This window comes from Dermacentor albipictus, chromosome 6, assembly GCF_038994185.2.
Source record: "Dermacentor albipictus isolate Rhodes 1998 colony chromosome 6, USDA_Dalb.pri_finalv2, whole genome shotgun sequence".
NCBI classification, from domain to species: Eukaryota; Metazoa; Arthropoda; class Arachnida; order Ixodida; family Ixodidae; genus Dermacentor; species Dermacentor albipictus.
The window spans coordinates 27,471,802-27,489,417 of NC_091826.1; the positions used below are offsets into that span (position 1 = coordinate 27,471,802).

At 43.6% G+C, this 17,616-nt stretch overlaps 1 protein-coding gene across 5 annotated transcripts in view; it reads left to right on the forward strand.

Moving 5' to 3' along the window:
• The window catches only part of LOC139060921 (FYVE, RhoGEF and PH domain-containing protein 1-like), a 53,410-nt gene that overhangs the window by 24,379 nt on the left and 11,415 nt on the right, over positions 1-17,616 (forward strand). For all 5 annotated transcript variants that reach the window (XM_070540228.1, XM_070540230.1, XM_070540227.1 and 2 more), the window contains 9 exons: positions 4,702-4,802; positions 6,968-7,135; positions 7,989-8,140; positions 8,892-9,048; positions 10,617-10,814; positions 12,995-13,066; positions 13,316-13,384; positions 15,429-15,592; positions 16,599-16,692. In XM_070540228.1, coding sequence (XP_070396329.1) covers positions 4,702-4,802; positions 6,968-7,135; positions 7,989-8,140; positions 8,892-9,048; positions 10,617-10,814; positions 12,995-13,066; positions 13,316-13,384; positions 15,429-15,592; positions 16,599-16,692 — 1,175 coding nt within the window. The remainder of the gene's footprint in view (positions 1-4,701; positions 4,803-6,967; positions 7,136-7,988; positions 8,141-8,891; positions 9,049-10,616; positions 10,815-12,994; positions 13,067-13,315; positions 13,385-15,428; positions 15,593-16,598; positions 16,693-17,616) is intronic.

Consider the following 17,616-nt stretch of genomic DNA (forward strand, 5'->3'; position numbering starts at 1 on the left):
GTACCTCGTACACTAATTAATTTTTCTTTTTGCATGTATCTGTTAAGTTTCGAATGCATTGGATCGCCTCATAATGCCTCTGCTTGTTAACAAAAGTAGTAGACTCCTGCTTCCACACTCTGTCATGCCCAAACAGCAGATTTTAAAAGATTTGGCATTCTGTAATTTTTCATATTTTGCTTTAAATGTTCTCAAGCTTGGCTTCACATTCTATGAAGACAAAAAAAGAAGTAATAGAATTTTCGGTGCACTAGTTCTCTCTTGTCTGTTAAAAGGGCTAAGGAAGGTTATTTAACGAAGGCTGTCTTGACCAGTTTTTCTGATGAACGAGGGATCCACTTGGATCCCGAAACGGCACTTTCTACCTGTGAGCCTGGTCAAGCAACCCGTCTGCCCACTGACTACACAAAACACTCTACTGCAGTGCCTTGCATTTCTGTGGGACAGTAAATTCTATGAATCAATTCCTTGTAAACACGTGCATAAAGTGTTGTCGGGAACTGGTTCCATACTGCTGCATCCTGCCAGTGCTTACATAATTTTCTTGCTTTTTGAATCTCGGTCCTTGCCAGAATAAAGATTTTATAGGTACAGTAAAACCCCGTTGATATGTTCCTCAATGTTGTGTTTTCCCGGCTGCTCTGTCACATTTTCGTGGACCCGACCTAAAGCCCATTGACTCCTATGTATTATGTTCCCATTCGATACGTTGCCATTCTGTAATGTTCCTGCGTGTTATGTTGCATTTGAATGCGGCAGTCGCACAAATTTAGTAGTGCTGAGGCAAGTTCGGAAGTATGAAACGCCAGAAGTATGCGATCGTCAGTCCCAATAAGCATGTCATGGCTCCCTAAATTCAGTTTTGGTATAATACAGACATGGGGCGCTATAACGTAAAACTATTCCAAACTTTTCTATTACAATTGTGCAATCAGCCCACCGCGATGGGTCAAAAACTTTTTGGGACCATGCCCACTTCACTTTTCTGTCACGCGACGTCACGAAAACTGTGATAGCTCCCCACCTGATATGATGTGTACACTCTGATTATGCATAATTTGATCGAACAAAACAAAAATAGTTATTTCTGATTCGACGCCTTTTTGCCATTAGCCCTCGGCTATTGGTCAAAAGTTTTCGAGCTGCACCCACTTCACCTGCCTCCCACACAGCGTCACAAAACTGCAAAAGCTTACCATGTCAAAGTGACGCATACGCGTTAAAGGTGCATTAATATGCCAAACAAAACTGAATTTTCTTCTGAATAGCCGCAGGCTGCCCCTTTCCGAAAGGAATAAAAGATGGCTGCTGCCAATCGCTCCGGCACTGGCTACTAGACCCTGCCGGAGAGCATGGGTTTATTTGTGCATAATAAAACTTTTTGCATGGCTGTGTAACATTTTCGAGAACTTTCGGCACGTTTACGACCTCGTTCTGCCAACTCTTCTTTGCTGAAGATTCGTTTTAGCATCGTTCTTAAGCTTCCATTGCATGCCGCCGCGATTGTTGACGAGCCACCACAAGCTAAGTAAGAGAAAGCGGACCTATCGCAGTCGGGGGCACCACCCACTTCATTCTATGTTGATATTCAGTGCAGTGGCTCGGCCCCATCGTATGCCTCTCAACTTGAGCCTGCTCCTCGCCTCTTGTGAGCCAATTAGATAAGACAAGCCACTCAGTGCAGGCAATGTTATTCGTTTTTCAAGCAAACAAAAGTGACCTCCTATGAACGAGGGGAGCATTTGATTGGTTTGTTCAGACAACCATGCGGGTGACCACCAGATGCTTGCGTTGGCGGTTACGCACAAATTTGACGTCAGGAGATTGGAATAAAAATATATTGGAATAGTTCTACGTTATACGGCCCATGGTATGCCATGATGCATATGAAGAGAGGAAAGGGGCCACTGTCACGGAACATGGTACGTGTCCTTTAATTACACATGCACGTAAAACTGTTTCTGATGTTGCCGTGGCAATTTGGGGCTTTCCTCACTGTTACGTTTTCCCGGACGTTACTTTTTTTTTTTTTTTCCCACAGACCCTTGAAAAACGTATCACTCTCCCTGTTGATACATTTTTTAAGGGAAGGTTATTTGTTTCTACTGTGCAAACAGGGTTCTCTGTAAAAGTGTGGCTTTGGGAGACACTACATTGGCGAGAACCAAATTGACAGTGGAAACTCATTATTCACATATGTATTGGAACTTGGGATACTGAGCGGTGCAACCTGGGAAAGTATTCTTGGGCAATCATTTTCAGAGATAGGTTCACTTTCACAAGATTTTCAGCGACTCGGCATGTACGAGGGCTTTATTTACACCCTTATGAATTCTGGGGTTTTACTTGCCAAAACCACAATTTGATTATGAGGCACGCCGTAGTGGGGGACTCCGGATTAATTTTGACCACCGGGGGATCTTTAACGTGCCCCCACTGCACGGGACGTGGGCGTTTTTGCATTTTGCCCCCACCAAAATGCAGCATTTACACCTTTGTCAAACTCCGCTCCAGCTTTTCTGAACCTGTGACTAATTTCTGTTGTAGAATATTTTTCTTATTATTATTGTTACCATTATGTGAAAAGTAGTAGCTGTCACCATTACAGATAACAAACTGTCTTTCTTTTATTTTTGTTTCAGTAGAGAAAGACATAATGAAAGAAAAAAATCTTTTTGAATTTGTGAGTTTTTACGTGTTATAGGACGTGTTATGCATACCCAATATTAAACAGTTAAGGGGCTCCCAGAAGGTGAGGAGTTGATTCAGTTCCATATGCCACTGCCATGCTCTGGTTATTGAGTGGGTAGTAATTAGAAGCTCAATCAACATCACGCTGTGTGGCTCGCTGATAAGCTGTCCAGAAACAAGCATTTTTTTTTTTTTGTGAGAGAGAGAAGCATTATCAAGGGCTGCAGAGGCTAGCTTAGCCGTACGCCTGGCATGCAGCTCAGAGCAATAGGGTAAAAGGTGACAATGAACAATAAAATGAAAAATAGCAAGAATGGTTGATTGATTGAAGAAATGTTTAATCTTTGGCAGGATGGCTCTAGTAAAGCAAGATAAGCAAAAATATTGTTGCAAAAAAAAAAGGAAAAGAGAAAGGAACCAACACACACCTTCATGTAATGAAATTAATGTCAGGACAAAGAGAGATAAGCGAACTTGATGGACTCTGCAGGGCCTGGTTGAAGCCTGTGTCATTGAAAAAAAAAGTCAAAGGTGACTTCGTAGCACACAAGGTATTTTTCATGCATTTCATGACAACGTTCTGCAGTTCAATATCTGCATTGCAATGGACGTTTGAAGAACCTTTTACGGCAGCCCTTTGAGCTACTGAATGTTTGTAAATGTAACCATGTGAAGCTATTGGAGAATAAAGCCAAGGAAAGCTGAGAAAGAGCTAACCGTTCTTATTTCGATTGAACTTTGGGAGTAAATATATCATTACAGTTAATTCTGTGATAAAATTTGTAGTTATAATCAGAAAAAAGTTAATGAATATTACCTGCCAAAGGGAGTAGAATTTGCAACCTCTGTATGCCACGCATAATGCTCTGCCAATTAAGTTGTGATGGCTATTTTGCCTGCCTCAGTGCACTTTCATAGGCATTTAACTAATTAATTAATTTGTTTGTTTGCTAACACACCTTAAAGGCTATTATGGCATTACAGAGGAGACAAGACCTAATACAAATAGATAACACAACCTAGCCCTTGGAGCATGGGTACCCTATTGTTACTAAAAATCGAGCCTCTCAGTTTTCCCAATTCCTTCTCACTTAGAAGTGGAAATTATGTGAGGCGAGTCTCTGCTTACACAGAATGCGTAGGACATTGCAGTACTATGCTGCAAAAATTAGTTATGCAGCACTTTCATTTTCTATTCTTTCTGAAAAATAAAGGATGCTACCTTCAGTGCAGTGGCATTCTTGCTTTTGGAAAGTGTACATGTTTCAGCGCATCACAAGAAGTGTATGTTGCAAGACTTGTATCAGTGTCTCGTTCAGCTTAAGTACAAGATGAACCGTTCTTATACTTTTGTTGCTTTTGATAAACTACAGCATAAGGATGGGGGACATAGTCTTATCTGTCACGCCTGGTTTTCATGACGGCTGGTTGCCCTTTGATTGCACTCTTGCATGCACGCACGGCACGGCGTGTTGGCGGTCGATGTATATTCAAATAAGAACCATAGCAACCTCTGAGAAGCACTGAAGTGTTCCTTTGAAACGAGATTACCAAAAAGCCGTGAAAAAGTGAACAGATGCCGTTGAGTTCCCAGCTCGTATCTTCCCCCTGACAGTAGCCTCTTTATTCATGGCCTTCTTATCTTATCACCGCCGGAGAGCACGGTGTCAGGTAGGCCGGCAAGGTCGTTCCTGCATTTGAAGGGGGGAAGGGGGGGGGGGGACAGAAAAAAAACTCTCGTCCCAAGTGCACGTCCCGATTCGCGGGTATGTTTGTAAGTGGCTCGTGCTCACCAGAACCTGCAACTTTTTTTTTTTTTTGGTGTCATTCTTGAATTCACATTTCTCCACAAATGTCTGCCCTCTCTTAAAGTTTTTGCTCGAGGTATACACAACCTGTTACCGGCTCTCGTTTGAATGTTGGGGCATATCTCGCCGAGGCTTGAGTGCCATCTGCTATGGGACAGGGGCGTCCAGCCATCTGCTGCTAAGTGTTGTGTTGTGTCTGCAGCGGAAAGTGAATCCAGGGACCAGAGGTTGACGGATGAGAAGGACTCACCTTCGCTCATGCCTCGCAAGGATCTACCCAGCGTCCACTCATCTGCCTCAGAGGTGAGAAGTTGTCTCGCATCTAGTACCTCTTATCCACCTTCCAGAACGTCTGTGCATGCTGCGATTGAAGTCGTTTGCATTCACTGGCTTTGCGTACCACCTGGAATCATTTTCTGCTAATCTGTTCTCTGGAGCTGCTTGTTTATGCTGTGCAAAAACAAACACTTTGCAATGCTGTGGGCCATGGTTTCTTTACAGCATGGCTGCTTGCCTGCTGATGTTGAGCGGGCAGTGGGATCTAAATCAACTGTGCAGCATTTTGTGCATATGCCAGTTTGTTTTGTTGCAAAGTTATAATAAAAAATCCATGTTGAGATGGTCGCATCGTTTTCTAGATTTTTGATTTTGGTCCTGTGCATGCACATATGACTGAGATCAGGTCATCTTTATAACTTTTTGTTACTTTTGGTAAATTGTTCACTGATATTTATTTCGAATTTTCATGTGTGCATGACTATGTATAGGAGTGTTGTGATGGTGAGTAGTGATTTGCCTGGCTGACCAAATTTTGCCTATGATGTTTGAAATGAAACAACCTTGTTCTGCTCAATCATTGAGTGCCTGTAAAGTAACATATTGCATGCATGAGCTTTTCATTCTTTGCTTGCTTTGCATGTAGACGCCTTCCCCGGCTTTGGTCATTATGGGCATCAAAAAGAGGGAGTGCTTATACGCGTGAACCTATGGCACCATTTTCTGTAACACTATAACAACAAGTTTTGTCAGCAAGTACAGGTGGTAGTGGTTAAGTGGTTATATATAGCCGAGCTCACTGATCTGCCTCATTGCGTGTTGCTGTAACTTTCAAATTTCCTTTGTTTTGATTGCAGGATATGGTGGTTTGTTGCTATTTTTGTAGCTTCTTCTTACGTTTATCTTTAAATGTTGACAATTCTGTCATTTATGTAGCAGTAGGAGCCAATTGCTTATCAGAATAGCAAGGTTCTTTTTTTTTTTATTAACATTTTGAATTATTCTCAAGAACCCTTGGGCACTGCCAGTTACATTGAAAGCTTACTGGCAACTTGGCACATTGTGTGGTGCTGATGTTTCACTTGAAAAGGCCAGCGATCACTTGAGAGTGTTGGTGATGCGTGACATGATGCCAGTAGAAGTTGTGTTGTACCAGAATATAGATCTCATATAAAGAATGAAGTGCTGATTCATCAGAAAATAGCCTGCTTCGATGCACCGTCTTGCGTAAGAAACTCTGAGACATACTGTTCGTGCAGCTGCTCCGAAAACGGCACATGTTACCAAACTTTGCCCCCTTGGCAGGAGCATAATGCCCTTTGTAACTGCTTTACTTTCCTGAGCAGAAAATACTATGTATATTACTGTTACTACTGCTAACTACTAGTATTGACCGCTGCTGCTATTGCTACAGCTGCTGCCACCTCTGTGTACTACTACTACTACTACTACTACTACTACTACTACTGCTGCTGCTGCTGCTGCTGCTGCTGCTGCTGCTGCCGCCGCCGCCTCCTCCACTTCCTCCTCCTCCTCCTCCTCCTCCTCTTTGTAACTGCTTTACTCTCTCTTGCTGCTGCTGCAGCAGCAGCAGCACGCACGCACGCAGAGAAAAAAAGAAAGGTTTTGCCCTTCTTCTGACACATTTCATGCATGCATCCTGTAAATGTGACAGAAGAACGGCAAAACCTTTATTTTTTTCTCTTGTGTCACACCGGGGTTTCGCTTACTTTTTCTTTGTGGTTGCATTGGCTTGTGAACGCTCTTGTTCTCCGAGCGTGGCAGCAAACGCTGCAACTTCCTGCAATGGAAAGAGACTAGACAGTGGCATTGTGGTCTCTGCGTAACGTTGCCACTCAGTCCAGAAGAGCCTCCTAGTACACGCTAATATTCTGGTGTTTGTGTCTGAGGCGGTTGAGCAGCTATCATGATAATGAGAGATTCTGGGGCTCGACACCGGCTAAGCACAGTGAGTGCCCGTACTTAGTTCCACGAGTAGCAGGCAGAGCTACGAAGGCTATTGACTAGACTTTCTCTTGCTGCTCGCTTTCACGACGGAAAACGTAGCCAATTTTTCAATTTAATTCAATTTCAATTCATTGTTGCCTTCGTATAACAGACATGTATAACACATTTGTAAATGGAAGGAATATATAGGTGTGCATCATGCAATTCAATTCACACACCTGCAGGTGAGCTGGCAGGGTTCGTCGGAGGAGGAGAGCGATGGGGAAGAGACACGGAACATGACCCTGGACGAGGCTGCCCGGCACCGCAGGAAGCGCAAGTGTATGTACATTGCCCGGGAGATGGCGAGCTCCGAGCAGGTTTTCGTCGACGCCCTGCACCTGCTGAACAAGGTGATTGACTTTCCACAACAACAATTGACGGTGTTCTGTCCCAAAGCTACAGTCGGGCAGTGTGAAAAAAAGAGGCCAAGATTATCTCCGAAACACCCTCCACCATGGTGGTCTCATAGGCACAGAAGTGAGAATTTTGAGATAGGTGTCTGTGATGGGCAGTAACACATGTAAGACAAGGATATGCTGTGCCCACAATGGTAAAAAGCCACAGAAAGCAAGGATATACCCTGTCCATAAGAGGCGAAACAGCATGTAAAACAGCATATTTCTTGTATGCTGGTATGCCCTGGCGATGACTGGTAAAATTGAAGGTAAAACAAGAATATGTCCTTTTCCAATGGCAAACACGGCATGTAAAATGAGTATATGTTCTGTACACAGCAGGCAAAAAGAAAGCAGATAAAACAAGAATACGTGCTGTGCAGAACGGGCCAAAACAGCATATAAAACGAACATGTACGCTGTCCACAATGGCCAAAACAACATACAAAAACAAGGATATATCCTTGCACAACTGGTAAAACCACATCAAACAAGGTTATGTCCTTTGCTTCGTGCATCGTTAGGTGCCTGTTTGAACTAGCTATACCGTGAATTTCTGCTGCACTGACTGTGAGCAATATCATTATGAAGAACTGCAGATTACAATTTCTATAACCTTGGGTTCATTAGCATGCATCCTAAAACCTAAGTGCACAGGAGCTTTCGCATTTTGTTTTCATCTGCAGCTGCTAATCCAACAGATAAATAAGTTGTTAATCTTGGAGCCCACGTCATTAGGCGATGAATTGCAAAACCTAGTGTTAACGTTTTTACGATACAATGATCCTGAACCTGGGCTTCGTTGCAGGACTTTAGGGAAGCCGTACGAGCAGCTAGCGAAGAACGCGGTTCGCCAATCGTCCCCGATGATGTTCTGGACCAGATTCTCAAGCACCTTCCCCACCTGGTGGACTTAAATGAGGAGTTGCTTGGGCAGCTACAGGAGCGCGTTGACAACTGGTGGGTCTTTTCTTCACTCGCATCTTTCTGCTTTACTCTTGGTACTGCATCGGCAATGGCCATTTATGCGCTGTGGTTCTGTGCCAGATGACCATGAGGCCTCATGAACTTGTTTGCCTAGTGAAGCATTTCAGGTGGCATAGCAGCTTGATGTTGTGATTTTGGTGTGTCCTGTGCCATGCACTTCAATACCCTTTTAAGCAAGTGTCGGGGAGCGTATGAGTACATTTCAGCTGCATAACTGATATTCTAGTTGACATTAAGAGAAAAATAAATGGAGCCGGGTAGGCCACGTAATGCGTAGGGCAGGGTGGACCATTAGAGTTACAGAATTAGTGCCAAGGGAAGTGAAGCGTAGTTGAGGGCTTCAGTAAATTAGGCGGGGTGATGAAATTTAGAAATTTGCATCTGCAAGTTGTAATCAGCTAGCGCAAGACAGGGGTGGTTAGAGATCACTGAGAGAGGCCTTCATCCTGCGGTGGACATAAAGTGTAGGCTGATGATGATGAAGATATATGACGACAGATCTAAGCTCACATTGTAGAGCATTGGGCCATTTAGACATTCCACTGCAGAGCCTTATTGAGTGAATCCTGGTATTTGCGACCGTGTTACACTTATCATTGACAAGCTGCTAACAGTCCTTAACTGCAATAATGGGGTGCTTTCATTTTCTTCCACTTGATGATCTTCCTCTTGATTGGCCACGAGAACAAAAATTGCCTTTTTCTTTCCTCTGTCTTATTCAAAGGGAAGGCAAGGAGCAAGTAGCAGATGTGCTCATCAAGATGGGTCCATTCCTCAAGCTGTACTCATCCTACATCAAGGACTTTGAGGCCATGACTGCCACTCTGGAAGAGGCCAAGCGGAAGTACCCCGAATTCCAGAAAGTTGTCCGCAGTTTCGAGGTCAGTAATTGGTTTACTGGAGCATTGGCAGAAGCCTTGTCCTAATCTTATTAGACCAGATTGTATTGATGGGCTAGATTTATAAATTTTTTAGCCAAATTTCTGACTACGTTCGGTATTTTCCCAGGACAAAATTGTTCTTGCTGATTTTGCATCACGAAGCTGGACGTGATTGTGCATTACAGTTGAATTTCACGTAGTAGACACGATGTGTGTTGGTCAAACAGAATGTTTATTGTTACGTATGTTGAAAATTATGACTATCTTGAATTATGTTTGTCATTATGTTGAATAAACTTTTTTTTTTCAAGTTTAAGGAAGCCAGACCTGCAAGCCCAGGTTTGTTTCCTTGCTACCTTAATTCGGTTTTTGCTTCTAGGATATTTGTGTACACTGCTATTGCAGTCTCTCACTCTGTGCATGTCATGCCAGGCTGTGGGGCTGCAACACATCGCACGATCGCTGTAAGCTGCATATAAGTCACTGTGTTGTTGCCGTCTAAGGAAGCACTCCAAAAAGGAAAGTTATCGATAACAAGGAAGGTTCAGAAGTTGGCCTAGTTGGTAAATGTCAGACTGGTTGAATAGTTAGAAGAAACACGACAGAAGGAAGGAGAGGACATTATACCGAACCAAGCTGACACCGAAATCTCTGCATGCTTTACTGCACCAGCGATCGTGTCGATTTTATTGTTTGAATCTCTTGGTCCTGTGTTGCCTGCTTGCAGAGTGTGACTTTTGCAGTTCCAACACTCTGTTGTTTCTTCTTCTTCTTCTTCTTTTTTAATTGCATTTCTTCCGCTGGTTTGGGTGATCAGTTGTGGCCAGACAAGAGAAACCTCAGTTCACAGAGGCAGCGTTTCAAAAAAGAGGACTTGTATTTTTCTGTGACAGAGACGCATCTCCTTGCCGAAATGTTGGCTTCAGCCTGAAGACTCTCTTGTTTGGCCATTGCTGATGACTTCAAAGGTTTCCTGTGCAGCTTCGCACCACAGTCCAGGTGGATGCCAATTTTTTTTTTCCCCCTTCATTAATATTCCTCCACCTTGTGGGCTTCTACAGAACTGATTTGCCATATTCTGGGTCTCTACGCTTAGAGTTGTCGACCAATTCGGGCTCTCTCTATAATCTGCTAGCCTTCTGGTTAGCTCAGATGGTAGAGCGACCGTCCCAGTAAGGCGTTGGTCCCGGGATCGATCCCCAAACCAGGACAAAATTTTCTTCAATTTCGAAGCTTTCCCTTTGAGAAACCCATTTGGGCTTCCTGCGTAGCCTTCTTCTACCGTCCAGGTGGTTGCCAATTTTTGCCTTTTATTTATGCGAATCACTTCGAGTTAACATTTTCCTCTGAACTCTATTCCGCTGGTTCAAGTTTTTTAACTCGTTTACAACATGTGCATACGACACTTGAGCGTGAGTGAAACGCTTTCAGGATTGCACAACTTGCCGGGCTGCCAAACTGTTGCAGAGTGAATCGAGTTGAAAGACTTCAAACATTGTAAAATATCGTGAAACGTTTCTAACACCTTTGATCTGGAAGGTGCATTACCGAGGCGTCTCTTCTCGCAGCAAAGTCCTCGCTGTCGGCAGCTGACCCTGCAGCAGTACATGCTCAAGCCAATCCAGCGGATACCCCAGTACCGGCTTCTGCTCACCGACTACGTCAAGAACCTGGAAGTGGACACGCGCGAGTACTGCGATGCCTGTGCCGCGCTTGAGATCGTGTCCCAAGTGGCCCAGCATGCCAACGAAAGTATGAAGCTCGGGGTGAGTCTTTCGCCCTCTCTAAGATGCTTCCCCGGCCCACTGCCAAGCAACAGGTCGTGGGTTTGATTACCACCTGTGGCAGCTGCATTCTGACCGGGGCTGAATGCGAAAAATTATTGTGTGCTGTGCTCTCAGTGTCTCTTAAAGAAGCCCAGATGGTTGAAATATAATCCGGAGAACATCACTACATTATCCTTTATAGCCCATTGTGCAGCTTGGCATTGTTAAACCCGAGAAATTGTTTTTTGAAACATCTCACTAAAACTCTGAGGTTTAGAAGGCTGTCTGCTCGACACCAAAGGGTGCCTTTATGCTTTTTAGAAAGCTGCACCAGAATGCAAAGCATGCCTTCTACAAAAAAATTAAGAAAGAAATAAAGAAAGCATGCTGGGCTTGTTACACGTGTTGTCGCTTGTAACTGTACATGTGTATGTGTTGTCCTATTTGCATGTTCCTTGGTCTTGCCTATTTCTCTTTAGCACCAATGAACCGTGAATCACATGTTGTATGTTACAATTAATGCCTTAGAAGCGGCGCTTGTATGAAATTTGAAAGAGAAGGCGCCGCAACGATGTCATTCACTTTGCATCTTTTGCTTGAGGTCACCTGGTGCTCGGTGCTGCTTGCGAAAAATGAACTCATACCTATTGACCATACTCGCTGTTAGGCATGCAGCATTTGGCCTATATTGCACCAGTCTAATCAGTCGCACTCGCTGCTTATTTGCACAGACAGGATAAGCTTCATCTATGCTTCATCGTCTCACAATATTACAACTGCAATGAAAGTATAACGCAAATAAACACAATTTATCAATTCCTTCTTTGAACACTCGTCGTGATGTAGCACTTTTATTGCTAATTCACAAGTCCGTTCACGGACCAAGGCCATCACCAATAGCTCTGCAAGTTTCTCCGATCACCTCGCGAAGATTGCATAATCATTTTTCTTTCACGCGCATCTATGTAAAACAGATGCTTTTAACTCATCTGCACTTCCACGTGTCATCCGCTTGTGGAACGACCTTCCTGATATAAATCGTCACTTACAGCGCATACATAGACGGAGGACAAAAAAGGACGACGTAGACAGCGCTTGTCTACGTCGTCCTTTTTTGTCCTCCGTCTATGTATGCGCTGTAAGTGACGATTTATACCACGGAATACCAACTAGCCCGTACTCAAACCTTCCCGATATCCTGGTAGCTGAAGCTAACAAAGAAAAATTCCGTCACGACACAAACATTCATTTAACTTAAAAAAAAAAAACTTCTTGTCTGCGTTGCTTCTTGTGTGCCTTCTTTCTTTTTTTTTTCAAGCTGAGAATCTTAGTGTGTGTAAACTTGACTCTTCGTTGTATTATTATTAACAAAGCACTTTATGTTCTGTATAATTGTGTGCTCTTTATACTATGTAAAATTTTTTAGGCTTCCCTTACCCAATGGCCATTCTTCGGGCCTGTAAGGTATTTTTAATAAATAAATAAATATGTGGATATCAGGAAGCAGCTGCTCCAGGACACTACACATGTGATAATGTGCAGTATGAAACTAAAGAGTGAAGATTGTGACCATAGCTCCTTCAAGTTTACGCGTTGAGATTTTAAAAATGCTCACACATTGCGGCATCTTTGCATTTTCAAATTTTTATAGGCTGGACGTTCTCCCGAGCCTTCCGCTTTCTCGACCATAGAGCTAAAATTATGCTACAGCCTGTTTTCTCTGTTGTAAATGATGTAGCAAAATGAAAAAAAATTGTTGTCCTCCTGAGCATAGTACAAAGCTACAAACGAAACCCATGCAAGTTTTTCAGAAATAAATCTTTGTAGATCAGTGTAATTCATCCCTGTCCAGGTATTGAACCTGAAACCAATGTCTTTCTAGGGCTGTCACTCTTTGACCTGAGGTAACCAGGAGGCCAGCAGATCGTAGAGCAAGGCCAAAATATCCGACAACTCCAAGCTGAGGGACACATAATACGACAAATGAGTTTTGCAGAAATTTGCAAGATGGCGAGCTTCATGGGGAGAAATCGTCATCCACCGAACACTAGTACGAAGCGGCAATGAAAACTTACTAGGGTTTCTCTGAAAGCAAGCTTTGTATTAGGCTCTTAATAGTTTATTATCAGGGCATATGTGTTAGTATTATGAATCGCATTTACTTTTATGTCTCTTTCTAGGACAACTTCTCCAAACTAATGTCGCTCCAAAACAGGATCTCTAACCGTTACGAAGTGCTGAAACCAGGAAGGGTGAGCAAATTTTTTTCACGATTATATGTAAAACCTCGATATAACGAACATAGATATAACGAAGTGAATGAAGATTCTCTCACCGCCATTACAGTGTAACAGATATGTGTTTTAAAACTAATATCAGGTATAACGAAGCTCTTTGTGTGTCAGATGTGACTTCGGTATAACAAGGTTTGACTGTATGCATAATCCAGTGCGCAGCTTCTTATCTTATGCCATGGCCGTTTTCCCTTTGTTGACCTGCAGACTTTCTTGAAGGAGGGCGAGCTGATGAAGGTCTCACGCAAGGAGATGCAGCCAAGGTACTTCGTTCTGGTATGCTTTCAATGATTATTAATTAGCAATGCATGCAAGCATGTGCGCATCGGGAAGGGGACGTATAACCACTAGCGATAACTGTTATGGCTTATTTTCACTTGAGCTTTTTAGTCGAGCGAGCAAATGAACTCCCCCTCTCCTGTGGTCGCTTCAGTGGAAAAATCTGCCAACGAGGAATCTGCCATGCGAGTGTTTGCCGAGAAGAAGGGGCTGGCTGAAAAGCTGGCACGCAGCTTCAGTAAGTTTGAGGCTGCTTTTGTCGTCGTGCTAGGCCGCCGCGGCATCAAACGAAAATAACACTTTTGTCGCGCAAAGTGAATAAATACTGGAATAAATAAATAAATACCCCTTACATCGCACTCTCACTGAGTTTCATTTTCGACAGGTAAGTGGGTGATCTCATGCTATTCGGTTAAACAGTACTACCGTTTAGTACGTACTTTTTCTGAGCTCTGGCGAACTATGGTTTAACGAGGTTTCACTGTACAGGGATAATGTGTAGCTCGAAACCACCAGGCAGGGTGATACAACTTTCGATTGGACAACTTTCAGAGCTTGGTGAGCGAGAACGGTGCTAGCGTCTAATCAAATTGAAGCGGTGGAGTCTGCATCGCCATAGTCAGCAGAAATCATGCATTAATGACAGCAGCACTGGAACGCTTTGTGCCTATTTGTGGCTTTAACACCTTTTGTTCTTCCGTTTACGACTGTGCATAACACCATGTTGGCCGCACGCTTTCGTAATTGCGTAATCGCTTTGCACGATTGTGTTAATAGCGGCCATGGTTTCTTCCGCAGTGGTTGCAGAAAACAGCAGTTTCGTTTGGACTCGGTGCAAAGCTGTCGAGAATGAAGCGCACCAGCTACATCGCAATGGACTGACCATTTGTGGGTGATCAGCTCAGTGGCGAGAAAATAACCGGGATGAGCGTGCGGTAGTGCAAAGCGTGTTGCAGAATGCCATGGCTATGCTGCGAGAGCCAATGAATCACGACATGACAAGAATTGCAGCTTCAGCACCGCTTTTGTGCAAAATAGAAACAGGAATTGCTCGCTCATTCGCTAAATAAAAGGGTGTTGATGTAGTAAGCACTTGCTTATTGTTTTCTGGATACCTTCGATAATTTGACATTCGGTCAACTCTGACATTTTTTTTCAATCCCGTGAAATCCGGCTTAACGAGGTTTTACTGTGCACAATGTCCATAGATTCCTCGGTGGTCTACGTGGGGGCTGTCTATTCTTCTGCGGTTGTAAAGTGCTTACACTCGTAATAAGTAATTACCTTGTAAGCGCGATTCTCTTAACCTATGATTAGCATTTCTTGTAAAGGCAGGTTTTGTGTGATACTGTAGGAAGTATTGTAACAGAAGTTATCCCAGAGAGGCACCTACAAAAGAAAATTCATACCTTTGGGGCCGTCGTTAGCAGCAGAAGCCATGTCTCTGTCTTTCTTTAAGCTACACATAATGTTGCTCTGCCGGTAAGGCAATAGTAATGACAAGTAATTGTAAGATGCTATTAGAACAAGTTATTTAATAACCAAAAGGCCAAGCAAGGACTGAAGTTCAACATTTAGCATTGGGGTTTTGTTTCATCAGTTCTGTATAATTGCTGTCACATAGTAATTTTTTGGTGTGGTCTACATACTGAGCAGCATGCTCTTCCTTAGGAATGACTAAATTGTCCCCCAGGCAACAGGAACTGTGAGGAGTACAGATACAAAACTTCGCTGTAAAAAAAAAATGCACTGTGTGTATGAAATACTGCAAACAAATCTTCACTGTGGATTGCCCTGGCCTGTTTTACTTCTAAGGCGTACCTCCAAGACGAAAGTTGCCTGACAAATGCATTTCGAGGCCTTTTGCAATACATGTTGTGAATATGCGCCAGAGTCAGTGTTGCCAACGTCAGTTTCATGGGCAACTTTATTTTGCAGTGACTGTTCTGCGCTTTCTATTTAAACTACTCAGTCTCTGCTGGGCGGGTCTTGGATTGGATTGAGCACTGTCTTAGCTATGTGTCTCTCTCATCCCTGACAGTTCAGCGACAGTCTCCTGTATCTGGTGCCAACGCCCCAAGGTTTCTACAGGGTCAACTACGAGCTTCCTCTGTCCGGCATGAAGGTGATGGTGCCTCCGCAGCAGGACTACCAGAACGAGTTCAGCGTCTACACCACAAAGCGTTCCTTCATCTTGTCGGCCAGGTGCGCAAGAGAAGTGACTCTGTAGCGTCGTCTCCATGCAGAGGCATGGTTCAGGTTCAGAATTTGTAGTGGTCTCGTGAACCATTGGTGACACTTGAGCTTCAAAACGCTATTCTCAAGGCCTTGAAGAACCCGTAAATATTGTTATGGTTTTAATTAAAGCATTCATGACATCACACTTTTGTGCTTTGATTAAATATGTGTTCCACAGCAAGCTGGCAGTGCCCCGCCCCCCTCCTTTTTTTTTTTTTTTTGAGAAGCGTAATTTAAGTACCTTTTTGCTACACTACATTCGGCAAACTTTCTTCTGTGTCATGACCTCACGATAACGTTGTATCGTCGTTTTTTATTCCTATTGTTCCTGTTTGTTTGCTCTATTAGACTTTCAAGATGAGTGCCGAGGATGCCAGGTCCAGCATTTCAACACCGGACTTTGGTGTCAGGTTGAAACATCTTGCAATTTTCAAACTTTCCAGGTGCCGTCCTTTTACACCCAAGAAGTGCGTGATAATGTTTCTGCAACTTGGAAGGATCTAGGAGCTGAGCATGCTTTATTTGCGCTTTGCACTACGCTGACCTTAGCTGGGTCAGCTTTCAGAGCTTAGCCAGTGTCCCCAGCCACTGTTGCCACATAAACAAGGGCAACAAAACTAAAAATGATCCATGTCTTCCACCGCACATTTTCCAATGCATCTGTGACTGCTCCTGGCCAAGTAGTTGAATTTGCCGTAAGCGTTCACGATACTTTTTATGGCCACTTAGCCCACTTCTAGCTGAATCATGTCCATTTAGAAGTACTGACTGTTGGACATGTTGGTGATTCATACTCAAGGAAGGATGGCAAAAACGAACAGGGATGAGAAAGAAAATATGTTTGTGCTCATCTGTATTTTCTTTCTCGTCCCTGTTAGTTTGCATCATTTTTCCTTGATCATGACCATATTGCCGAACATTTTTATGACTACAAAATGCAACCTCATTGTCGCATTTTTCTCTCCTCCCGTAGCTCGCCTGAGGAACGTGAAGAGTGGATATCGGCTCTGACTAAAGCCATCGAAGACAACATACATCGCAAGAGCTCCTTCCACGTCCTCAAAAAGGCATGGAACGTTTTCTTTGGTGTCTTACGGCCATGTTCACAAATGCGCTTTAACTCAAAGGTCCTCCGCAGCTGCTGCTGCTGCCGATTATGATGATGCGAGTGTCCCCTTTTAAGCAAGGCATTGGCACATGCTACCAAAGCTCGTTCTCTTCAAAGGCCATGGCAACACATTTTCTAAATTGAATTATTCATTGCATGTTAAACTGTATGCATCGCACAGCGGGCTGGCAAAATTTTAGTGCATTCAGTGCAGTAGAAAATTTGTATTCAAACTTTTTTATGTCGCAGTTGAACAGTGCAGCCATCTGGAAACGAGATCATGTGACAAAATGAAGTGTATTTTGTGTGATCGATAGGCAGCGTCCAAATCCACACTCTCAGTGACGACTCCCTCAGAGTAATGGGAGCCGATCTCGAAGGCCAGGCTTTTGTATACTGCAAACGCCAAAAGCAATTGTAGCAGGTGGAAACATGCTATGGTTGCCATGTGTTGGAAACCGCCTATGTGCGCATGTGGTTTCATTTTCGCATGTACGCCTCAGAGTTCAGCCTGGGTTTCTGCAGGCATATTCTAGTTCGTGCCATTTTCATCACACGGGTGGAATAATCGCGGGTGTGAAGCGCCCTCCCAAGAGTCCAGGAGATGTTGCACAGTGAACATGTGGTTTCAAAGCAGATCACACAGTGGTGGCCCTGTACTTCTTCGCACTAGCCATGTCAAAATGGCGGCTGTTGTTAATGGAAGTAGCTTAGATGCTGCAATTTCCGATTGAAATTTTGGGTTGGAATGTGCGCTGGGAGCCCACTTCGCCTGCTTAACCACATCGGCCGCTCTACTCTTAGCTGCACAGTGATAAATTGAAGATAGTTGGATGACCGTGGTCATGTCAACTTTTAACCTTTCTGGTATGTCTAAATCCCC